General features: G+C 37.6%; 2 protein-coding genes across 6 annotated transcripts; both read right to left on the bottom strand.

Annotated features, from left to right (window-relative positions):
• Nucleotides 1-1,412: 1,412 nt before the first annotated feature.
• LOC131020051 (mini-chromosome maintenance complex-binding protein) lies at nucleotides 1,413-5,785 on the bottom strand. Its single transcript, XM_057948691.1, has 14 exons — nucleotides 5,485-5,785; nucleotides 4,889-5,002; nucleotides 4,673-4,780; nucleotides 4,430-4,561; nucleotides 4,162-4,206; nucleotides 3,883-3,999; nucleotides 3,634-3,789; nucleotides 3,325-3,396; nucleotides 3,082-3,195; nucleotides 2,730-2,932; nucleotides 2,477-2,612; nucleotides 2,148-2,375; nucleotides 1,768-1,835; nucleotides 1,413-1,689 (listed from the first exon to the last, which is right to left on the bottom strand). Exons 1-14 carry the CDS (start codon nucleotides 5,650-5,652, stop codon nucleotides 1,566-1,568), a joined length of 1,785 nt encoding a protein of 594 aa, XP_057804674.1. The 5' UTR covers nucleotides 5,653-5,785; the 3' UTR covers nucleotides 1,413-1,565.
• Nucleotides 5,786-7,510: 1,725 nt separating this feature from the next.
• LOC131020050 (potassium transporter 2) lies at nucleotides 7,511-13,626 on the bottom strand. Of its 5 annotated transcripts, none has more exons than XM_057948688.1 (10): nucleotides 13,408-13,626; nucleotides 12,498-12,557; nucleotides 12,131-12,365; nucleotides 11,560-11,805; nucleotides 11,421-11,474; nucleotides 10,060-10,320; nucleotides 9,654-9,706; nucleotides 9,465-9,582; nucleotides 8,771-9,025; nucleotides 7,511-8,705 (listed from the first exon to the last, which is right to left on the bottom strand). In XM_057948688.1, the coding sequence occupies exons 2-10, from the start codon at nucleotides 12,534-12,536 to the stop codon at nucleotides 7,591-7,593; spliced, it is 2,376 nt and encodes a 791-aa protein (XP_057804671.1). In that variant the 5' UTR covers nucleotides 12,537-12,557; nucleotides 13,408-13,626; the 3' UTR covers nucleotides 7,511-7,590. The 5 variants fall into 5 exon arrangements, with proteins under 5 accessions (XP_057804671.1, XP_057804670.1, XP_057804672.1 ...); XM_057948687.1 differs by having other exon boundaries at nucleotides 12,498-12,591; nucleotides 13,408-13,454; XM_057948689.1 differs by lacking the exon at nucleotides 13,408-13,626 and adding an exon at nucleotides 12,652-13,073.
• Between the last annotated feature and the right edge of the window lie 5,530 nt (nucleotides 13,627-19,156).

Below are 19,156 nucleotides of genomic sequence, written 5' to 3'. Positions count from 1 at the left end.
TACCAACACTATGTGTTGGATTTCTCGCTCACTCTTAGCACGCTAAGACACAAGTGCCTTTTTCAGTGGGTGGCTAAGATCTCTTGGAGTCAGAACACTGGTATGAACTTCTCTCTACTTAAACTCTCTTTTCTCTCGGGTGAAAAGTGGTTTGAAGTACCAACTAGATTACAGAGAACATGCTCTCTGTAATCGGAAACTTAGGCTTTGGATATTACAAAGAATTTGACTAAAGAACTAAGAGAATGTATGAAATCAGAGAACTGATTTTGGCTTTGAAAATTCTCTTCTTCGATTCAAAACTTTGAAGGCTGTGAATGGCTGGGTTGCGATTTTGGCAGAGTTTCAGCTTGTGCGTTTGAATCGGTGAAGATTGTAGTGCTCCTCGAGCTCTATTTATAGGAGAAGTCTTGAATAGATCCGTTGGCTGAGATGGTCTTCAAGAATTCATCCGTTGTGAGAGTAATTTGAATTTGGCTGAGGCTTCAATCTTCGAGGTTCCTTAATTTGGTGAGGAACGGCGTCTCAGGTACAAGAGGTAAGGCGCCTCTAAAAAGTTATCACCAAAAAGGAATACTCTGCAGAGAAATCACAATCTTCAATATCTCTGCATTTAATGCGGGTGTACTTGAAGGTACGTGGCTTCCTTTATACTCAGGAGTTTCAGTTCGAAGAAGAATGTCAACTGATACTTGACTTGAGTATCAGTCCGCTAAATCCACGTGGCCTGCATTATTACTTAAGTCATAACTGATTCTTCAGTAAGCAACTCTTTCAGTCAAAACATCAGTATTTGACTTGGCATTTTCTATTTTAGTTGATTAAATTTATAATATCCAAGTTGAATAACTTAATTTAAAAAAACCACATAATCAAGTTCCGTATATAATTTTAAAATAACCTTACATTGAAATGTGAACAAAAATATGGTTTTATCAAAGTTCCTTGGGGTTATTAGCCTGTAAATACACGACTTTTTTATATTTTCTGAAATTTAACATAACTTTTATTTTTAGCCCACAAATACACGAACTTAACATTTTTTTTCTTCTGATTTTTGACATCAACATAAAAAAACTCTATTTATTGTTGAGGTGGAGGCCGGAATACATGACGTGGACAACGAAATATGCACTTGAATTGATTCATTATTTTGATTAGAGAGTGAATGAAATGATATACCTGTCTTCACGTTAATAGTAAATTAAAATTTTTTCTTGTCGATGTCAAAAATAAAAAAATATAAAAAATTCGTGTACTTATAGGCTAATAACCCAAGTTCCTTGTAAACATTATTCACCCTTTTGTCTTACAATCATATTGTTTTGGGGTTGGTACAAATTTGTTTTAATCGGTACGATTGGTACAATCTAACGAGACAAAAAAAGTATGATTATCCAAATGTAGGAGACTGACTAAGAAAATAGTTTATCATTGAGTGATAATTACTGATTATATTGTTGTCATAGCAGCATTTCATTCTGACAAGGAAACAAACAAGATGATTATAGCAAGACATTAAGGTGAAAGAAGAATTTACAACAAATCACAAATTATCATCTGCTTTAGAGATTCCCTTGAAGCCTCTCCTTTCTGAGCCTCTCAAGTTCTTTCACCATTTGCCAGTGTTCCATCGACAAACAAGTTGCCCCAAAACTCACCGACATCAGGCGCCCCATTGTAAGCCATCTGCAACGAAAAGTCCATCAGCTCAAAAAATAAGCATTCATCGCAGAACGAGGATAAAAACTAAGGCTACTTCTTTACCTGCTAAAGTCTTCTCTGCCTAAGCTCCTATCTGCTTGTCGAGCAGCAACTAGATCATCTTCGATCGCCTATGATTCATCACGTAATTTTCATTTCAAAAAAAGACCATTTGGATTTACACCATCAAACCACAACAAGACACTATCATTGAGATGCAGTTAATCAACTGAAGAGCATCTCAGTTAGCCGGGCCCATGCTTTTACCTTATGAACTTAGTAGTTAGCAACACATTCACACTTAGTATGCATTGCAGTCATTCAAACAGGCATGTTCTAGCAGTACATAAAAACAGTAACTTATAGGTCAACATAAATTAACTTTAAAATACGCACAGTAACTTAAGGTAAACATGAATTAGAGTATTAGATTTAAACACAACCTTCTGTAGATGCGGCTCGATTGAATGAGGTAGTGATTTCATGGTAGCCAAATACCATCTCCAAGCTTTCAGCATTTCTCCATCCACCCCTGATGAGGAGTCAACTGAAGTTGGGCGAAAAGGGAGGACAAGATCAGCAGGCAGGATATTTGATTTGCCTTCAGAAAGGATCAGGATTTGAACATCTGCAGGCATCTCCATCTTATAATATGTGAAATCATAATGAACCTGTGGTGTGCAAACACAAATTGGTAACTGATGTAAGCAAAGGGCCAGAACATGATATTAGTCTCCATTAACAAACATCACTGACAAAATAACAAAATTACCTTTTGCGACTCCATCATGCTTTTTAGTGCTTGTACATTTTCAAGGCCTGTCGAGTTGAGGGTTCCAGATTGTAATGGGGTTTCATCAACGGTTAGATGTGATCCTTCGGCTAACTGCAAAAGCCCAGACACCAGCCTGCAGATACAGGACCATAGATGATAAGATGCAACCTTCTTTCATGTCCATTATAAATCAAGCAAAAGTTGGCTAAAATTATAAATTCAGTTGTTATCAAAGTTAATTATTCTTTACCTATTTGTGTTGTAGTCCTTTTTTGGGGCGAGGGTAACTGAATTGAGATAATCAACTGTCAGAGGCAAGCATTCTGTGAAAGGCATGAGGCTCCCTACTGCCAGTTTAAGATTATTTCCAAATACAGACATGCTTTCTTTGTTAAAGCAAGTAAGATTCAGAGATAACTTTCCAACAGCAACTTCATCTACTCTTGCGTGCACCTGCACATTGTAATCAATATATTGAATAATTATCCATAATAAACAAGGTTACAAGTTTCAAAAATGGATCTACTCGGAGAATTGAAATGCAAGCTTGCATGAGCTCTGTGCAATTATGTTACAGCAAAAGACAGAAGCAAGATGTATACTTTGGATAGCAGGTGCAATAAAATGTATTCAGCTGCCAGCCGATCATATCCAAGAACAGCTGTGAGATGTCCAATAAGAGCTTCCCTTATTTCTTTTATTGCTGGGATTGTTAACTGCAATTAATAGGAAAAACAAAATCTAAGCGGACCTCATTGTCAAGATAGACAGTTATCAATATGTTGCAGAGTACTATATAGTGAATAAGTTAAGAGGCACAGATCAATCAATATTTTCTAACCTACCTCCAACTGAGGACTGGAAACAAGATCACTCGCTCCAAGCTTCCGGTGTACAACACAATGAAGACGAGGAACCTGTGCTTTTTTAAGATCAGCAGTCAGCACACCTTGCAAGTATCTTGGATATCATAGTTACAGAAACTCTCATAGTGCCACAAGATACTTGACTGAGACCAGAACTGACTTCTTAAACAATTCAAAAGACATTAAAGGACTAACTGAAAATCTGCAATCTCAAACAGCATGTATTTCCAGATTACATGCAGAAATTGATATATTAAGGTGGAAAAACAGTGAAACATATTGGTCGACCTTGGAGGGAGGCAGACAAAGTAATGCATCTTCACAAAAGTCATCCATAACTTCATTATCATCTCTGGATACGGTAAGATCCGGGTCAAAAGTGAAGATGCCAACAAACTCAAAAACATCATTTAGCTTCAAGTCTGACTCAGGAGAGTCATAAATCTGCAAATTGTAACATTATTATCACAATGATCAATGGATCATTTATAACGGCAATGAAATTGAATCTATTTAACCCAGAAACTAAGCATTCACCTTTACGAGACACGAAAATGAATTTCTTTCAACAGGAGGTATACTTGAGTTAGATGCGCTTCCATCAGTCACAACCTTCTGCAAATGAAATGGCTCAAGAGCCACTCCATCCTCCCGCTGTGAAAAGAAAATGAAAGGTGGATAATCAGGGACTCATAGCTTATGCATGAAATAATCATAACATGAAAAAAATACTAAGACAGTTGAGCATATGCTCAAAGCACCCAGCAAGATAAAGGCCTCAATAATAGGCCAATGCACAGCGTTACTTCTACATACCATCTTTTTAGAATTTGGAGAATCCTCAATGGCATGGCCTGGTTCCTGTAAACAGATGTGACTTTCAAGTTAGAACATTATTACAATATTTTCCCATTAAAGGACATTGTAATATTTAATTATCCATAAATTTGAATAATCACAGTATTCAATGATTCATGATAGAATACAGAGATGATGTAGTCACATGAGAGACAATGTTAAACCAAAACAATAGATGAGATGATAGTGCAGTTTAAAATCATCAAAGTTGAGGATAGTCATTTACCACCATATTAATATCACTCATGGTTGCTTCATCCTCCCTCTGCCGCTTCTCCCTAACTGGAGAAATAGCACCAATATACGGATTTCTTATAGCATCAGGCAAACACTCTACCCATGAGTTCTGCCCAGGAACCTAAAGCAAGATGTCAAAGGAATGTTAACTATGCATAACTTTGACGCACACTAGCTAAAGTAACAATAGCAAAATGAAATGAACATCAAGGTAATCAAAGATAAAGCTCACATGAGTACAGTAAAGCAATCGGCGCTCCCAAATTCGCATATCTGAAGATGCATCTGAAGGACCATGGGCAGCATCAGCAAACTTACTGGTTCTCCACTTGTCACCATCCTGCACCAAGAAAACCCAAAAATAACCTCAAGTTTAGCTCTCTTTAGAGTGAGGGGAAATCCAACATTACAATAATCAACTAGAGTTATCTTAAATCAACAACTATACCTTATAAGCACCAACATAAAATTCATTGCCCAACATATCTTGTATCATGCCCCGAAAGCGAACAAGAGTATTGGGTTGCACCCATTTCATTGTTGATGAATTAAGCAACGGCACCTGACAAATAACATAAAACAAAACATATGAGCAGAAATGAGTAAATAACATACTACACCTCAAAATATTTAAGCACCCACAGAAGAATATGTTTCCGGAGGTTACAGTCTACATTTTCACATACGAAGAAAATAGATCTTTACAACTAATATGATTCAGAGAATGTTATAGGTAGATGGAAAGAGACATAATATTCCCCTGTAAAATTCGGGCAAAACTATAAGTTGTTATGCGAGTCTGCTGCCAAAATTAATATTTCGCCATTTCGCTAATTATGTTATTAGTACAACAGCGTGATTGGAGCATCATCTGTTATTTGTAAATGACTGCAAGTAAGAGCAGACGCACTGAATTTCATTTTCATGGACTTGGAATTTTGAAGATCAAACAAGATTTTTATTTGAAAAACGCACGCACTGACTATAGCGTCTCATTTGCTCAAACAAGTTGGGGGAAAACATTACATAATGCCAAATACGAACCTGAGACAGGCCGCCATCATCGAAGAGAAACTGACGGAAGACTTCGGCGGCGCCCCAGTCCTTTCCGTCGAGCGCCGCCAGATTGGAGCCGGACGACACCGCCTTATCGAACGTCGATCGGACGGCTCCGAGAGGGTTGGCAAGGCAGTCATAAGGTAGCCCAACCATAGTCGCTGATTTCCGTTTCCTTCCGGATTCACCGTTTTCAACTTTGAGAGCTATGTTTCTCGAGTCAAATGCGAGCTAGGGTTCTCGCGATGGTGGTGGAATAAAAATGGCTCCGGCTGATTTTCCCGCGCCAAATATAACTTCCACGTGGCTATTCCCGCCAAATACCAAGGCTATGTTCCCGCCTAATCTGTTTCCACACTTCCACTCAATAAAAAAATTGATTTTTTATTTAACCAGGGGATAAAATGTCTCATAAATTAAAATAGAGAGAGTAAGTGAAAAAAGAGTCTCGCAGATTAAATGGTGATAGTTCCATAAATAACAAAAAAAGGAGTTATAATATGTTTTTGTGGACGAACGAAAATGATAAATTATGACTTATTTTTGTGGACAAATGAAGTAATTAATCTAAGAACCATACATGAGATTTTCACCTCATACGGCTTCTCATAGGTCACAAATCAATCTAAGAACCTTTCAAATTTATCTTGATGGTAGGATCGATAGAGAATAAAACTCTTATCCTAAGGCCTATAATTAGATTAATGGAATTCTGTCTGCTATATTTATAATTATAATAAAAAAATGCTTTTGAATTGATCTCATATTTTAAATTTTTTTTAAAGATATCGATAGATGCATAACCATTATTATCTCACAATTCACTATGAAATTTCCTTTAATTCATCATACTCATATTTTGAGGTCTTATGTTTTTAGTCAATCGTAACACTATGCAATTAAGTCATAAATATGCTAACTAAATGTTCAAGAAAGAATAAATAAAGATGTTATAAGTTTATGTATAATAATCAATTTTGCCAATATTAATATTTTAGTAATTTTATTTATGTTTACTGAATATGTTAACCGAATGAGGTATTGCCATCTTCGGCCCCTAGTGGGTGCAAGAAATGCTAAGAAACTTTTTTCTTGGTTGGAGGTGGAGGTGGAGGTGGGGGTGGGGGTGGGCGAGGGCTTTTCAAGTTTGGGGAGTAGTGCTGCTATCTTCGATTTAGGTTTTGTTTGAATTGGGGTGTGTCCGCAACCATTTTCGTCTGTGTCGTAGATTCTCCCCTTAGAGTGATTAGTTATACAATGCAAGAATTTTCCCCCAAGAGGGGGTGTTGGGGGCCTCAAGTGGTTGTTCTGCAATTGTTTCGTTGTAGGGGACAACAATGCAGACATTTCGGTTTGAGGGCGATGATGATTGTGTTCTGCAATTGTTTGGGGAGGAAGGGCGTGGCGAAGGCACAACAAGGGGGTTGAGTTTCCGTTTATGCAATAAATAGTGGCAAAAGGTTGGTGGCTGGTCGGGTGTGCCGACGTAGGGTAGGGGGCGTGGGCGTTCCCCGAGAGAAGGGAAAGGTCGGTCGGGGTTCACTATTAAAAAGAAATATGTTTTCCTTTTTTTCTTAATTTTCTTTTATATTTAATTATGTAAGGTTATAATTTACTAATTTATTTTATAGTTGCATCTTTTGTACCAAATAATAATAAAAATTATATTATAGTTAAATAATTACATACCAAACACATATAAAGATTATCTGGCTCAATATGCAGGGCTAGAGAGAGAGAGAGAGAGATGCGACACATGCTATGATGATGATGTGAGGAAGAGAAAAGAGTGATCAATTTTTTATTTTTTTATGTTAGGGGTATTTGCACAAAAAGTGGTTGATTTTTTAAAAATTTATTATAGGTTCATTTTTAAATTTTATAGAGAAGTTGCTAATTTTATATATTACCTTTTTTTTTGGCGGCACAGAGGAGTAATTTTTTGTTTTTTTTTTCCAATTAAATGACTTTGTTTTTGTATGAGATGAAATCGACTTAACAAATCCTCACCTACTGGAATCAAACAAAAAAATCTAGTAGAGAAAGAGAGCATGGATAGAATACAACGAGTGAGTAATGTATAGGTGGAAAGTGTTACACAATATAAACCATGCCAACCTCAAGAAGCGACGCTGGAGGTACCTTGAGAGACACGTCTGCTCCTCTACAATTTCTCCGCAGGAAATTATACCCCAAATTGATGGCCAATCTCTTCCACACCGACGATCCTTGCTTTGCCCGCACGTGTGAATGCCCCAAAATGAAGGCTATCCCTGCTTGTTGCGCTTCATACAGATCCCGCAGCTCCTCCTGCAGCTGCACCTCCATCTCCGACCTCGTCTCCTCCTCATCCACTGCCAATCCCACCCTTCTCCTCGACACTCCCATCGCCTCCATCTCAACTATATCGCTCACGCTGTCCACCGTCCGAAAACCCACCGACACGCTCGCCGGTTCCATGCTGTCCTCGATTTCGAAAGCCGGCACGCCGGATAATGAGACCGTGCCGATCACCGCCAGCCGACACTCCCCCGTCGAAGCGCCTGAGCTGTCACCCTCGTCGCTGCGGACGTCTGCGATGACGCCGTGCGCCTTGTACCAGTCGTACCGGATGAAGTCCGACAGCCTGCTCACGAGCTCGGACTCGAACGAGTCCACGTCCTGGTGGACGTCCCTGTACCCGTAGCGGACAATGCACCTGTACGAGCGGTGAGCTGCGGGGCCCACGCGGCCCACCAGATACCGCTCGGCCGGGGGCACGAACGGCACCGGCACCGATTTTATGCACACAAAGACGAGGACGCGGTGGAAGGCCGGGAGGTTGGTTACGAAACGCGAAAAATTGGCGGGAATACCGGAAGTGAGGTCGGTGAACACAAGGCCGACGCCCGGGACACGAGCAATGCCCAAGCTCGGGCCCAAGGCTAGTAGCCATTCTAACGAGACCTTGTTGTGGAGGTCGTATTCGTACTTCTTCACCGTGGTGTAGTGCCACACGAACATGACGGTGACGAGGAAGAGCGCGAGCAGGATGGGGAGCCACGCACCTTCGAGGAATTTGATAAGGGAAGCAGAGAAGTAGAGCAACTCCACGGATCCGAAGAAAAGCAGAAAACACAAGGCCACGAGTGGAGGTTTGTGCCAGCAAAGGATGATTACTAACGACGTGAGGCAGGTGGTTACCAGCATCACGGCCATCACCGCCAATCCTGCAAGCCCACAGTGAAAATTTAGTCGAAAATGTGAGATCACAAAGCGTACGTATGAGGTCTACCTGATGCGTTTCCCATGTGTTTTATGTCTCTGAATCCAATGGTTACTGCAATGCAGAGGATCATCAGCAGCCAGTTGATCTCGGGTATGTATATCTGGCCGTGTATCTTCTCCGAGGTGTGAACGACCTTCACCCTCGGAAAACAACCCAGCGATTGGCTCTGGTTGATGATAGAGAAAGTTCCGCTGATGATCGCCTGACTCCCCACAACCGAAGCTAGTATTGCCACGATAAGCACTGGCCACCTTACACTTTCTGTTGAAGATTTTTATGCCACAGGCATCAATGCTATAAATATTTTGTAATACACTCATAAATTCATTATTACTATAGAATGTTAAATTTCATCACAAATTTGACAAAATAATCTTGCAGGTGATGTTAAGTTCAAGATCTAATCTAACCTGCACAAGGCTTTGTCATTTCACGATGCTAATTGTGTTTTCAACTGTAATTGGCTAAATTTTTAACTAAATATACTTTTTTCAATTAATTTTCTTCTTCGTATCCTTTTATCTTTTGAAGGGGAAGACTCTCAACTAGTACATATATGGCATGTGTCTTGACTGCATAAGTGTCGATCGAAGCAACAAATTGGTGGGCAAATTTTTTCCCAAATTAGAAGAACGATAGCAATTTTTCAAATTAATTAAATATTTCTTCAAGAAACTCTCTCGGCTTTGCTAAGTGATACCTGGAACTGAGACATAAAAGCCAATTTTATGAATTGTATGATGGTGCTTCGATAGGTAAGCTGCTTGTCCCATGTAGGCCAATATTAGAGCCGGATAAACCAAAAAGGTGAATGCTATCTGCAACAGCATGCCATGTATGTTAATCTCTCACCAACGAGAAATCGTTGTCTATTAAACAGAAACTTCACCTGAATTGCTGCGTATGAGAAATGGCCGAGATCAGCAAACATTGCTTCAGAACCTGCATGATGGATCCATGGTCGAGTAAATGATTTAGAAAATTAATTATATGTGGATTGTTGCAATAGAATCACCACATCGTACACAATGTAAGTGAAAGGATCATCTGAAAACTCGAGTCCGTTCAAGATATGATGAACAACAAATAATACATTTACTAATACTGAATTCACCTTTAATTGGATTCTTAAATATCAAGAGTCTGCTGAAGAGATGATGAGCATCAAATAATATGTTTACAATGATGAGGTGCAATCTTCCAACACTAGTGACATATAGACATTATCCAGAGTAATGCAAAATTATGATATTGTAAGTTAGAAAAGTTTCATTACAATTTAAAAAGAATTATACCTGTTATGCACAAAAGTATTCCACCCAAAGACATCCACCCTCCTTTTCTAGTCTTCTTCAGAAATTTTATCATATAAGACGGGGAAAGTGCTTGATACACGTGTCGATTCCAGTGGAAAATATTATACAGGCCAAGTGCACTTATGCATAACAACCAAGTGAGGACTATTGGTGCAAAGAAGAAGCCGATTCGGTGGGTGCCGTAGTGTTGCAGAGCAAATAGGCACACTAATATGAAGCAAGTAATCGGTACCATTGCATCTGCAGAAGATGAATTGGTAGGACTGTGAAGATGACTTGATTCAAGCAAACATCAATATCAAGTAACAAAGTTCGTTCGACTTTCATAGACAACCATATATGATCTTCAAGATAACCAAGCTGTCGACAAGGGGGGTGGGGGGTCAATAAACCAAGGAGAACTTACTTTAGAAAGAGCCAGATAAAAACGGTAGTTTTGCAGTTAATATAATTTAGCAACTGTATGTCCATATCAAACAAAACCTAAAAATTAGACCATATTATCCAGCCATAATATATAGTATTATCTTTAGTTTTCAGAAGGATTCAGGTAATTTAAAGTAATATTAGATCTTTATATACAGTTTGTTTCTCAATAAAACTAGCAGAAAGTATGTCAGGTACAAGCTATTCATCCTTCGGCTTTTATCTAGTGATTAGAATCATGCACCTTGAATAAAACATTAATATATGGTTGCACTCTAAGCATAGAGATAATTTCTTCTGTTCTCCCCTGTAAATGCATATCCGTGAGCTTTCAAATTCATAATTAGCAAGGCATGAGACGTAAGGAGACAAGTTTATTGTTATGGCCCCATGATTATCAGGTCACTTGGTATCTGGTCATTATCAAGTCCAGGATAAGAACAACTGAGGCACCTTTCATGGAACAGAAATCACTAACCTTTTTTCCCCTCCATAAAATTCTATCGTCACCGAAATGTTCATCTTTCCTCCTAATGATCTTAAGTCGTTTCTAAACTGTAATCCATTTTCTTAACTACAAGAAAAATTATTGCACTTGACATTCTCCCATTAGATGTAAACAAATCAAATTTTGATAATAAAATGAAAGTACTGCCCCGTAACTGTTGTGCAAAAATTTTGCAGTGTTTTACAGATAGATTGAAACCACAACTTTTATGGAAATTCAAAATTAACAGCCTAAAGAGCTAAAAGGATGCATCACCATAACTTGGAAAATAATTGACCAGACATTAACTACAACAAATATAAGGTATCATTCTTCAGGTATAAAGCCTATAATGTGAAACCATTTAATGTTTAGAGAAGAATAATCAGAGAGATGTCATACGAGGATTTATGGACAGAAAGCTTACATTGGTGGTGATCCTTAGACATCGATAATTCAAGACCAGAAACAGCAGAAAAAACTGCAGGATGCAGAAGCACATTTTTATTTATCCACACACTTAGTAATGAAAGTAGACCATGAAGTAGCTAGTCAAGACAACTTGCCAGATATTGCTGGAGTTAGCAGACCATCCCCAATGACCATACAAGTTCCTAGTAGAACCAGAATTAGTAAAGCAACGTGCAAGGACTTGTGATTCTCGAGCACCGTTTTCACCCTTGAACTGTTCTTGGTTGTTGGAGGTGGCTCGAGTTTATACGTGGAGAGAGCTTCATCGGCAACTTGTTGGTTGGGGAGAAGGCTAACTTTCGCGTGCCTGCATATCAAGGAATACAAAGCAAAAGTACCACCTGCAAGAACCAAGTCCATCATTGACATGATTAAAAGGGTATAAGCTCCTTAAAACGGCTTATAAGCTCCCCAAAAGTAAGCCCCTAAACTTTTTTTTTTTTTTTTTCTGAAATGGTATTTTTTAGTAATCTTATAAGCAACAACTAATTTACAAAATAATTCTACAATGGTTTGTGATTTCCAACATATACCTTTCCTTCTCATCCCCTTTTTAATTTTCTCTCTCTAGCTTATAACCTCAATTATCCAAACAATTTGATAAGTTATAAGCTCTCTAAATAAGCTTAGCCAAACACTAGACGAGTTCTCCATCAAGACACATACCTTCTCCATTGTCATCAGCTCGAAGCACTATGAAAACATATTTGAACAACGGGACGAGGGTTAATGTCCAGAAGACGAAAGAAAGAACCCCAAATATCTCCTCATTCGTTTCCGAGTGATGAATGTCTTCCGCAAATGTGCTCTTGTATACGTAGAGGGGAGAAATGCTAAGGTCCCCGTACACTACACCGAGACTCTGGTAAGCTAGTAGCAGAGTGGCCTTCCAAGAATCCTTCTAAAATTCCCACAAGAAAAAAGGACAGCAACAACAACCATAATCTAAGCATATATATGTCTAATAATCGATAACACCCTTAACAAATGCTGTAAATGTAAAAAAAATAAAAACAAATGAAATTTAACTAACCTTTGGATTTCTCCAACAATTCCCACAGCTAAGATCCATTGATTTTCAATGAAACTATTGCTGAAACGAAGGAAAACTTAGGTGCAGATCTCAACTAAAGCAAATACCAAAGATAATACGTGCTTAGAGGAAAAGGAAAAAAAGCCAAACAAACCTTCCTTGAGCTAATGTTACACGAAAACATCTAAATGGTACCTAAAAACCCCAAACAAATCAAATGCACCCAACTTTTGCCCAATTCCATGTGGAGCACTAAACCTTCCAACAGTTTAATCATACCCACAATTTATCACTCACTCACTGCTTGCCCCCACAAAATAAGCAAGAAATCAGATAAACAAGGGCAAAATTGTAAATTGCAGAATATATATTCGCAGATCTCTCACATTACCATTGCAGATAAGAATTTGTAAAATGAAAAGCTCAAGGGGGAAAGAAGAAACACAGAATTGCTGTAGTAGTAATAGTAGTGCAACAAAGAGTGTGTGGGGCACCAATATCACATGAGTTAACGACAATTTTTTTTATCAAATCACCATTCACACCTAATTGAGCCCACGAGAATTAACACCAATACTCATCCTATACCTTTGCACATTATTATACACACAACTTGTGTTGTTGTTTTTTTGTTTTTTTTCAACTTCGAAGTACTTTAATTAACTGAAGACCGACAGTGGCAAATTCCCACCAACATTCACGAATCAGAGCAATAAAATATAAATAATGAAGGATTTTAGCAGTGATAAACTAGTAGTATAATGTTAACACATTCTTAAAAAAGTAGCTTTTGTTTTCAACTGCTAAAAAACTGAATATGATTCAAAGCAAGAGCCCAGAAGTTGGAAAAGGATTACAAGAAACTTTGAAATGGTACCGCTATTGCCTCTTTTTTCAAGTTGAAGTTTACCTTTTCCTTGGCAAGTTCGAGAAGGGGCACAAAAGTTGGAACCAAATCGGATAAAATCGGAAGAAAAAAAGGAGTATATAGTATAGTACTAATGGAGTATTTGTTTATGGGCAGCAGCGGCACGTGATAAGAACATGGACCCCTCTCTATGTTTTTTCATTACTACTGAAAACAGTCTTTGGCATCAAAAGCACATCTTTTTTCTTCTCTCTTTATGCTGTCACGGACTCAACGTTTACAACTTACGCCGTTGTATGTTTGGTGCGAGCTAAAGCAATTTCCATGCAGAGAGAGAGAATGTAAACACAATTGTCATGTTTTCTTGGTCGTAGTGATGTTTGTATGGGAAGTTTGAAATTCAAAGGCCTAATTTTTAATCCGATTATGCGGGACTTTTATTTTGCATTTACGTCATTCAGTTGTGTTTATTTTGCATTAAACTATTATGGATATTAAATAATAATAAAATAAAAAAACTATTATGGATATTTTTATGAATAAACGATAAATGATTAAAACCTTCCTATTTCGACGAGAAAATTCAAATGATTTTTTTTCGAGTTAGTATATTGAAATAGTAGTTATTTTCATATTCTTACCATATTTCACAAAGATAAAAAAGGACAAAAGAATTGTCATTTTTTTTTGCGTACTGTGCGTTCTCTTTGGTTGTAAGTCTTTCGTGAGAAAATGAAGGATAAGAAAAGATGGAAAAAATTTATCCTCCCCATCTTTTTTATTTCATGTTCTTTAAGGTGAAAAACATAATTTATCACATCAATATTCCAAGAAAAATATTATCACATCTATCTTCATGATAATATTATTATGAATTGGAATGAAAATGAGTGAAAAGGGGGGCTGCCCGAGGAAAATTATCATTCCTACAGAACATGTGAAAATGGTGAGAAAATGATGAAAATATATGTTTTTCACCCTTTTCCATCAAAGAGAACGCACCCTTAAAGTATTAATTATTTGGGTTAATAGCCGGAAAATACACCAACTTTCATCGGAATTGCATATTGCACACGACCTTTAAAAATAGCCCCATAATACACCACCTTTTAATGTAGTCGCAAATTGCACATGCGTTGACCATCCCTAAAATCTTAGATGACGTGTCTCCCGGAATTTGCAGACGTGGACGCACCAGCGATCATGTAAAACGACGTCGTTTTGTCAAAAAAAAAATTAAATAAAAAAAATTAAAAAAGAAACAACTGTTGTTGCTTTACGCCCCGCCCCCGCCGCTGGCTGCAGGTGTGCCGGGTGGTCACGAATCTCCGGCCACCACAACATCACCGCCGCAACACCACCACAGATCTGCAAACCAAAATGAAAATCCCCAAATCCTCAGCCACACAAAAAAACCCTAGATATGCAAATCTACAAACATCAAATCCACCCAAAAATTCAGAGATTGGAGATTTGAAGGTGGAGAAACAGATTAGAGAGAGAGAAGAGGACGTCTATGACACTGGGATAGGGAGAGGTAACCGGCGGCCTCGTCGCCGCCGGAAGAGAAGAGAGGCCGAGGGAGATGGAGCTTTCGCGGCGGCGGACTAACAGATTTGCGGGGGAGCCGAGAGAGGGATGAACAGATTTGCGGGGAGCAGCGGCGGAGCCGCTGCTACCGGCGCTGACCTGGCCGAGAAAGAGAGGAGGGAGAGATGAGGCGGCTGGGAGGCGCCAAATCTGGAAAAGGGAAGAGCGGCTGCGGCGGTGGTTGTTAGGCTGCTGTTCCGGCCGAAAGATGGGAGACGATCGCTGGCGAAGGGAAGCAGACGGCTTGGAGGGGAGGAACTCCGGCGTGGGTGTGAGGATGTGAGAGGGTGTGCGTGTATGTGAGTGTGTGCGTGAGATTTGAGAGAAGAGAGAGAACAGAGATTTTAATTTAACAATTAGGGCATTATAATTGGGAAATCAGAGTTCATTTAATTAAAATGGAATAACAAAGTCAAACGACGTCGTATTATACGCGTGGCTTGCCACCGTGTTTAAAAAAGCCACGCATAATGCCACGTCTTTAAAAAAAATTACCACGTCATCGCCGGTCAAACATAGTTGTGGTCGGAACTTTCGCCGGGTGCAATTTGCGACTAAATTAAAAGGTGGTGTATTATGGGGCTATTTTTGAAGGTCGTGTGCAATATGCAATTCCGATGAAAGTTGGTGTATTTTCTGGCTATTAACCCTAATTATTTTGCCTTTATTTCACGTGAAGTAACCTTAACTTACAATTAAAAAGCTTCGTAGTTGTGAATTATAGGTAAAAAAATGTCAATTCATGACTAAAAAGCTTTATTGATACTTTATTAAAAAGTGAAGATTTCAATTTAAAATCAATTTCAAAATTGAGGGACATATGGAGGCGGGAACATGGGGGATGGGAAAAAATGTGAGAGGTTTTAAGGATGGTTGGATACGAGGATAATCTAGCGGAAATGTGATGAGAGATGTTGTGGATAGCGAGTCTGGAGTGTGGCAGGTTATCTGAATTCATTACAAATAAGCATGAATGGAATGTGGATTTATTGACCACACGAACTGAGTGGTATTTTATCTCTGGCTCAGAATGATAAGCGATATTGGAAGTTTGAAGAGAAGGGTTGCTACTGGATATTATAGACTCCTCCAACGATCAAAGGCTTTGGTTAAAGAGATTAAACATTTTGCATGGCGGGTCGTCCACAACCTCACCATGTCCCATTTCAGGGAATCTGTTTTTGGTGTAAAAAGGTAAGCTTGGGATACTATCAAGGAATGATGGAGGAGATTTGGAAGTTCGTGTATGCAAAAAGTGGGGAAGCGGGGCTGGAGATAAGCAGGTGCAGATTGTGGATATCTTCTACTGCAGAATTGCTGTTACAAATCGGCTCCTGCTTCATTCACGGCTGCATTGCCATCGGGTTTTGTCTGGATTATCATCTTGGCCCGATGGAGGCATTCACAGATTCACTCTTGGCTATACGCCTTCTTACGGATACCTATTCTTTGTCTCATGAGCCTTTTAAACATGCAAAAAACATATTGTCTTGGATTTTTGTCATGCGCGTAGGGAAGCTAATAGAGCGGCTCACACATTACCTAAATTTTCTATTAGTACTCCGGATGTTATGATCTGGAGGTCAAATTTTCCATCTTCACTTCTAAACATTGTAGCGGTTGATGAGAATTAATAAGATTTGGTTTTCGTCTAAAAATAAAATAAAAGATTGAGTGACAATTTTGTAGTTATAATAAAATGGGTTAATTGCCTATAAATACACAAACTATACCCAAATTTTGGTTTTTAACCTAATCTATTTTTTTGGTCAAAAAATACATAAACTTTTAATTTTTTGGAATTTGACATGACCCCAAAAGTTAGTTGGTCAATAACTTGATTGACTGAATTTTGTTGGCGAATCTGAATGTACAGCTGGAAAGCTATTGACGTTGTCTTTCTAATGATATACTTATATTGTTGGGTTTTGGTAACCGGAAGTGGTCGAAAAAAAGAAAAAATATAAAGTTTCGTGACCTCGACTTTCATGCCATTTTTTTACCACTTCCGGTTATCAAAACCCACCAATATAAGTATCATTAGAAAGATAACATTCAAAGCTTTCTAATGGTACCTTCGGATTGCCCATCAGAATTCAGACAATCAATTTATTAGCCGACGAACTTTCGGCTTCGGTCAAATTCCAAAAATATAAAAGTTAATGTATTTTTTGACCAAAAAAATAGATTTGGTCAAAAACCAAAATTTGAGTATAGTTCGTGTATTTATAGGCAATTAACCCTATGTTTATTTGTAAATTATATTTTTTTTCTTTTTATTTTCTTTTTATTTATCTTTTTTTTTGCTTTATTTATTTGTAAAATTGTGAAATTTGACCAATTATAAAATATTTAATATGCATATCAAATTATAAATCACGATAAGAGCTTTAATTTAATGCTATATTTTATGTAAATATTTAATTTTAAATATAAAGTTATATTTATTCAAAGATTTAAATTTTAGAAAAATTATCTCTCATCTGTCAACTTTTTTTGAATATTATTATTATTATTATTATTATTATTATTATTATTATTATTATTATTATTATTATTATTATTATTATTATTATTATTATTATTATTATTATTATTATTATTATTATTATTTTCTTTAATTTTCACTTTTTAACTTTTTTTTTGCCTTTTCATAATTGTTGGAAAATTTTCATGTTTTGGTTTATGCCAACACCCAACGACATGAACTCTTAATGAGCTCAACTGAAAGGCAGTTTGCTGGACTCCACAACTGAGAAAAGACTCAGAGAAATTCTATGGGAATTAGACCAATACATGAAAATCAATAGAGATGTCAACCCTAACCCTAAACGTTCAGGTTTCGGGCTAGCCCATCGGGCTAGTCGGCTTAAATGCGTAAAATAAAATAATCATTTGTATTTTGTTATTTTTAATGATCTAATGTATAATGTATAAAATATACATAGAAATTAAAGATATAAATTATATATCAAGTATGAAATGCAAAAATATAAGATATTGAAAAAAACATCAAGATTGCATAACATATAAAATAAGTTGGTAACAATAAAATGTTCAACTTTGTTAACGAAAAAATAATAAAATATCCAGCAATAGTTTGAATTCATAGAAGCAAAGCATCTCAAAAATACAGAAAAGTGAAAAGATGAGACTTTATAATATTTTGTCATTTTTTTTATTTTTATATATAAATATTTAATATTAAGTATTCGGGTTTCGGGCTAGCCCATCGGGTTAGTCGGGCCGACGCTATCGGGTGTCGGGCTATTCGGTTACGGGCTAATCGGGTTGTAACTTTTATCGGGTTGAAAATATTCAACCTTAACCCTCTCGGTGGCGGGTTAGTCGGGCCAGCCCACGGATTTCGGGCTAGATTGACATCCCTAAAAATCAACATGAAGATCATCAGAATGATAAGTTGATCATACTCATGCTAAACCACCAGCATGAAGATTTTGCTAAACACATAACGGGGAGTGATGGAAGTATCGGCTTACACAAGCTAACTGATTGAAGGACACAATGTTGACTCGTACTCAGACTCTCATATGTCACGTTAGCTCTCAAAATTAATAATCTGAAAGCTCGGTTTACTATTCATGTATATCAAGTCTCTCATGACACTTAATGCCACATAATTTGCACTAAGTGTATATCTCACTTTTAAGACAAAAGTACAAGGTAGTCTGCCAGATATCAACATTAACGTACGGATATGCAGATCCAACTATTGCAGTCATTCCTTGGTACGGCAGGAAGATTTCACAGTTCAACAGAGCGGATTTAAACAAAGCTCTCTTCACTGACCCTATTCATATTCATCTTTATATATTCGACGAATACATTGAGAGAGAGAAAGAGAGAGAGAGAGAGAGAGAAACTCTCTGACAATTGCAACATACTATATTTCCAAACATTAGTGGTTAACTTCAATAAGAGTTAGGGGTGTGTAGAAATCACGCCGCCCCACAAAAACTGACCAAGCAACAACTTTTTGGTGCGGTGCAATTCAGCGCGTAATAGTGCGGTTTGCAGTTCAATTTTTATTTTATTTTTTTTATCTAGAAAACCAATAAAAATGATTCGGTTTCAATTCGTCCAATTTTTTTCGGTCAAGCACCGACCAAAATATATGTATTATTTTTTTTATTTATATTGAATAATATATGTTATTTTTAATTCTAATATTCAAAACCCT

Source organism: Salvia miltiorrhiza, chromosome 4 (genome assembly GCF_028751815.1).
Source record: "Salvia miltiorrhiza cultivar Shanhuang (shh) chromosome 4, IMPLAD_Smil_shh, whole genome shotgun sequence".
NCBI classification, from domain to species: domain Eukaryota; kingdom Viridiplantae; phylum Streptophyta; class Magnoliopsida; order Lamiales; family Lamiaceae; genus Salvia; species Salvia miltiorrhiza.
The sequence above is the reverse complement of the archived record's forward strand: the minus strand, read 5'-3'. Positions and strand labels throughout refer to the sequence as shown.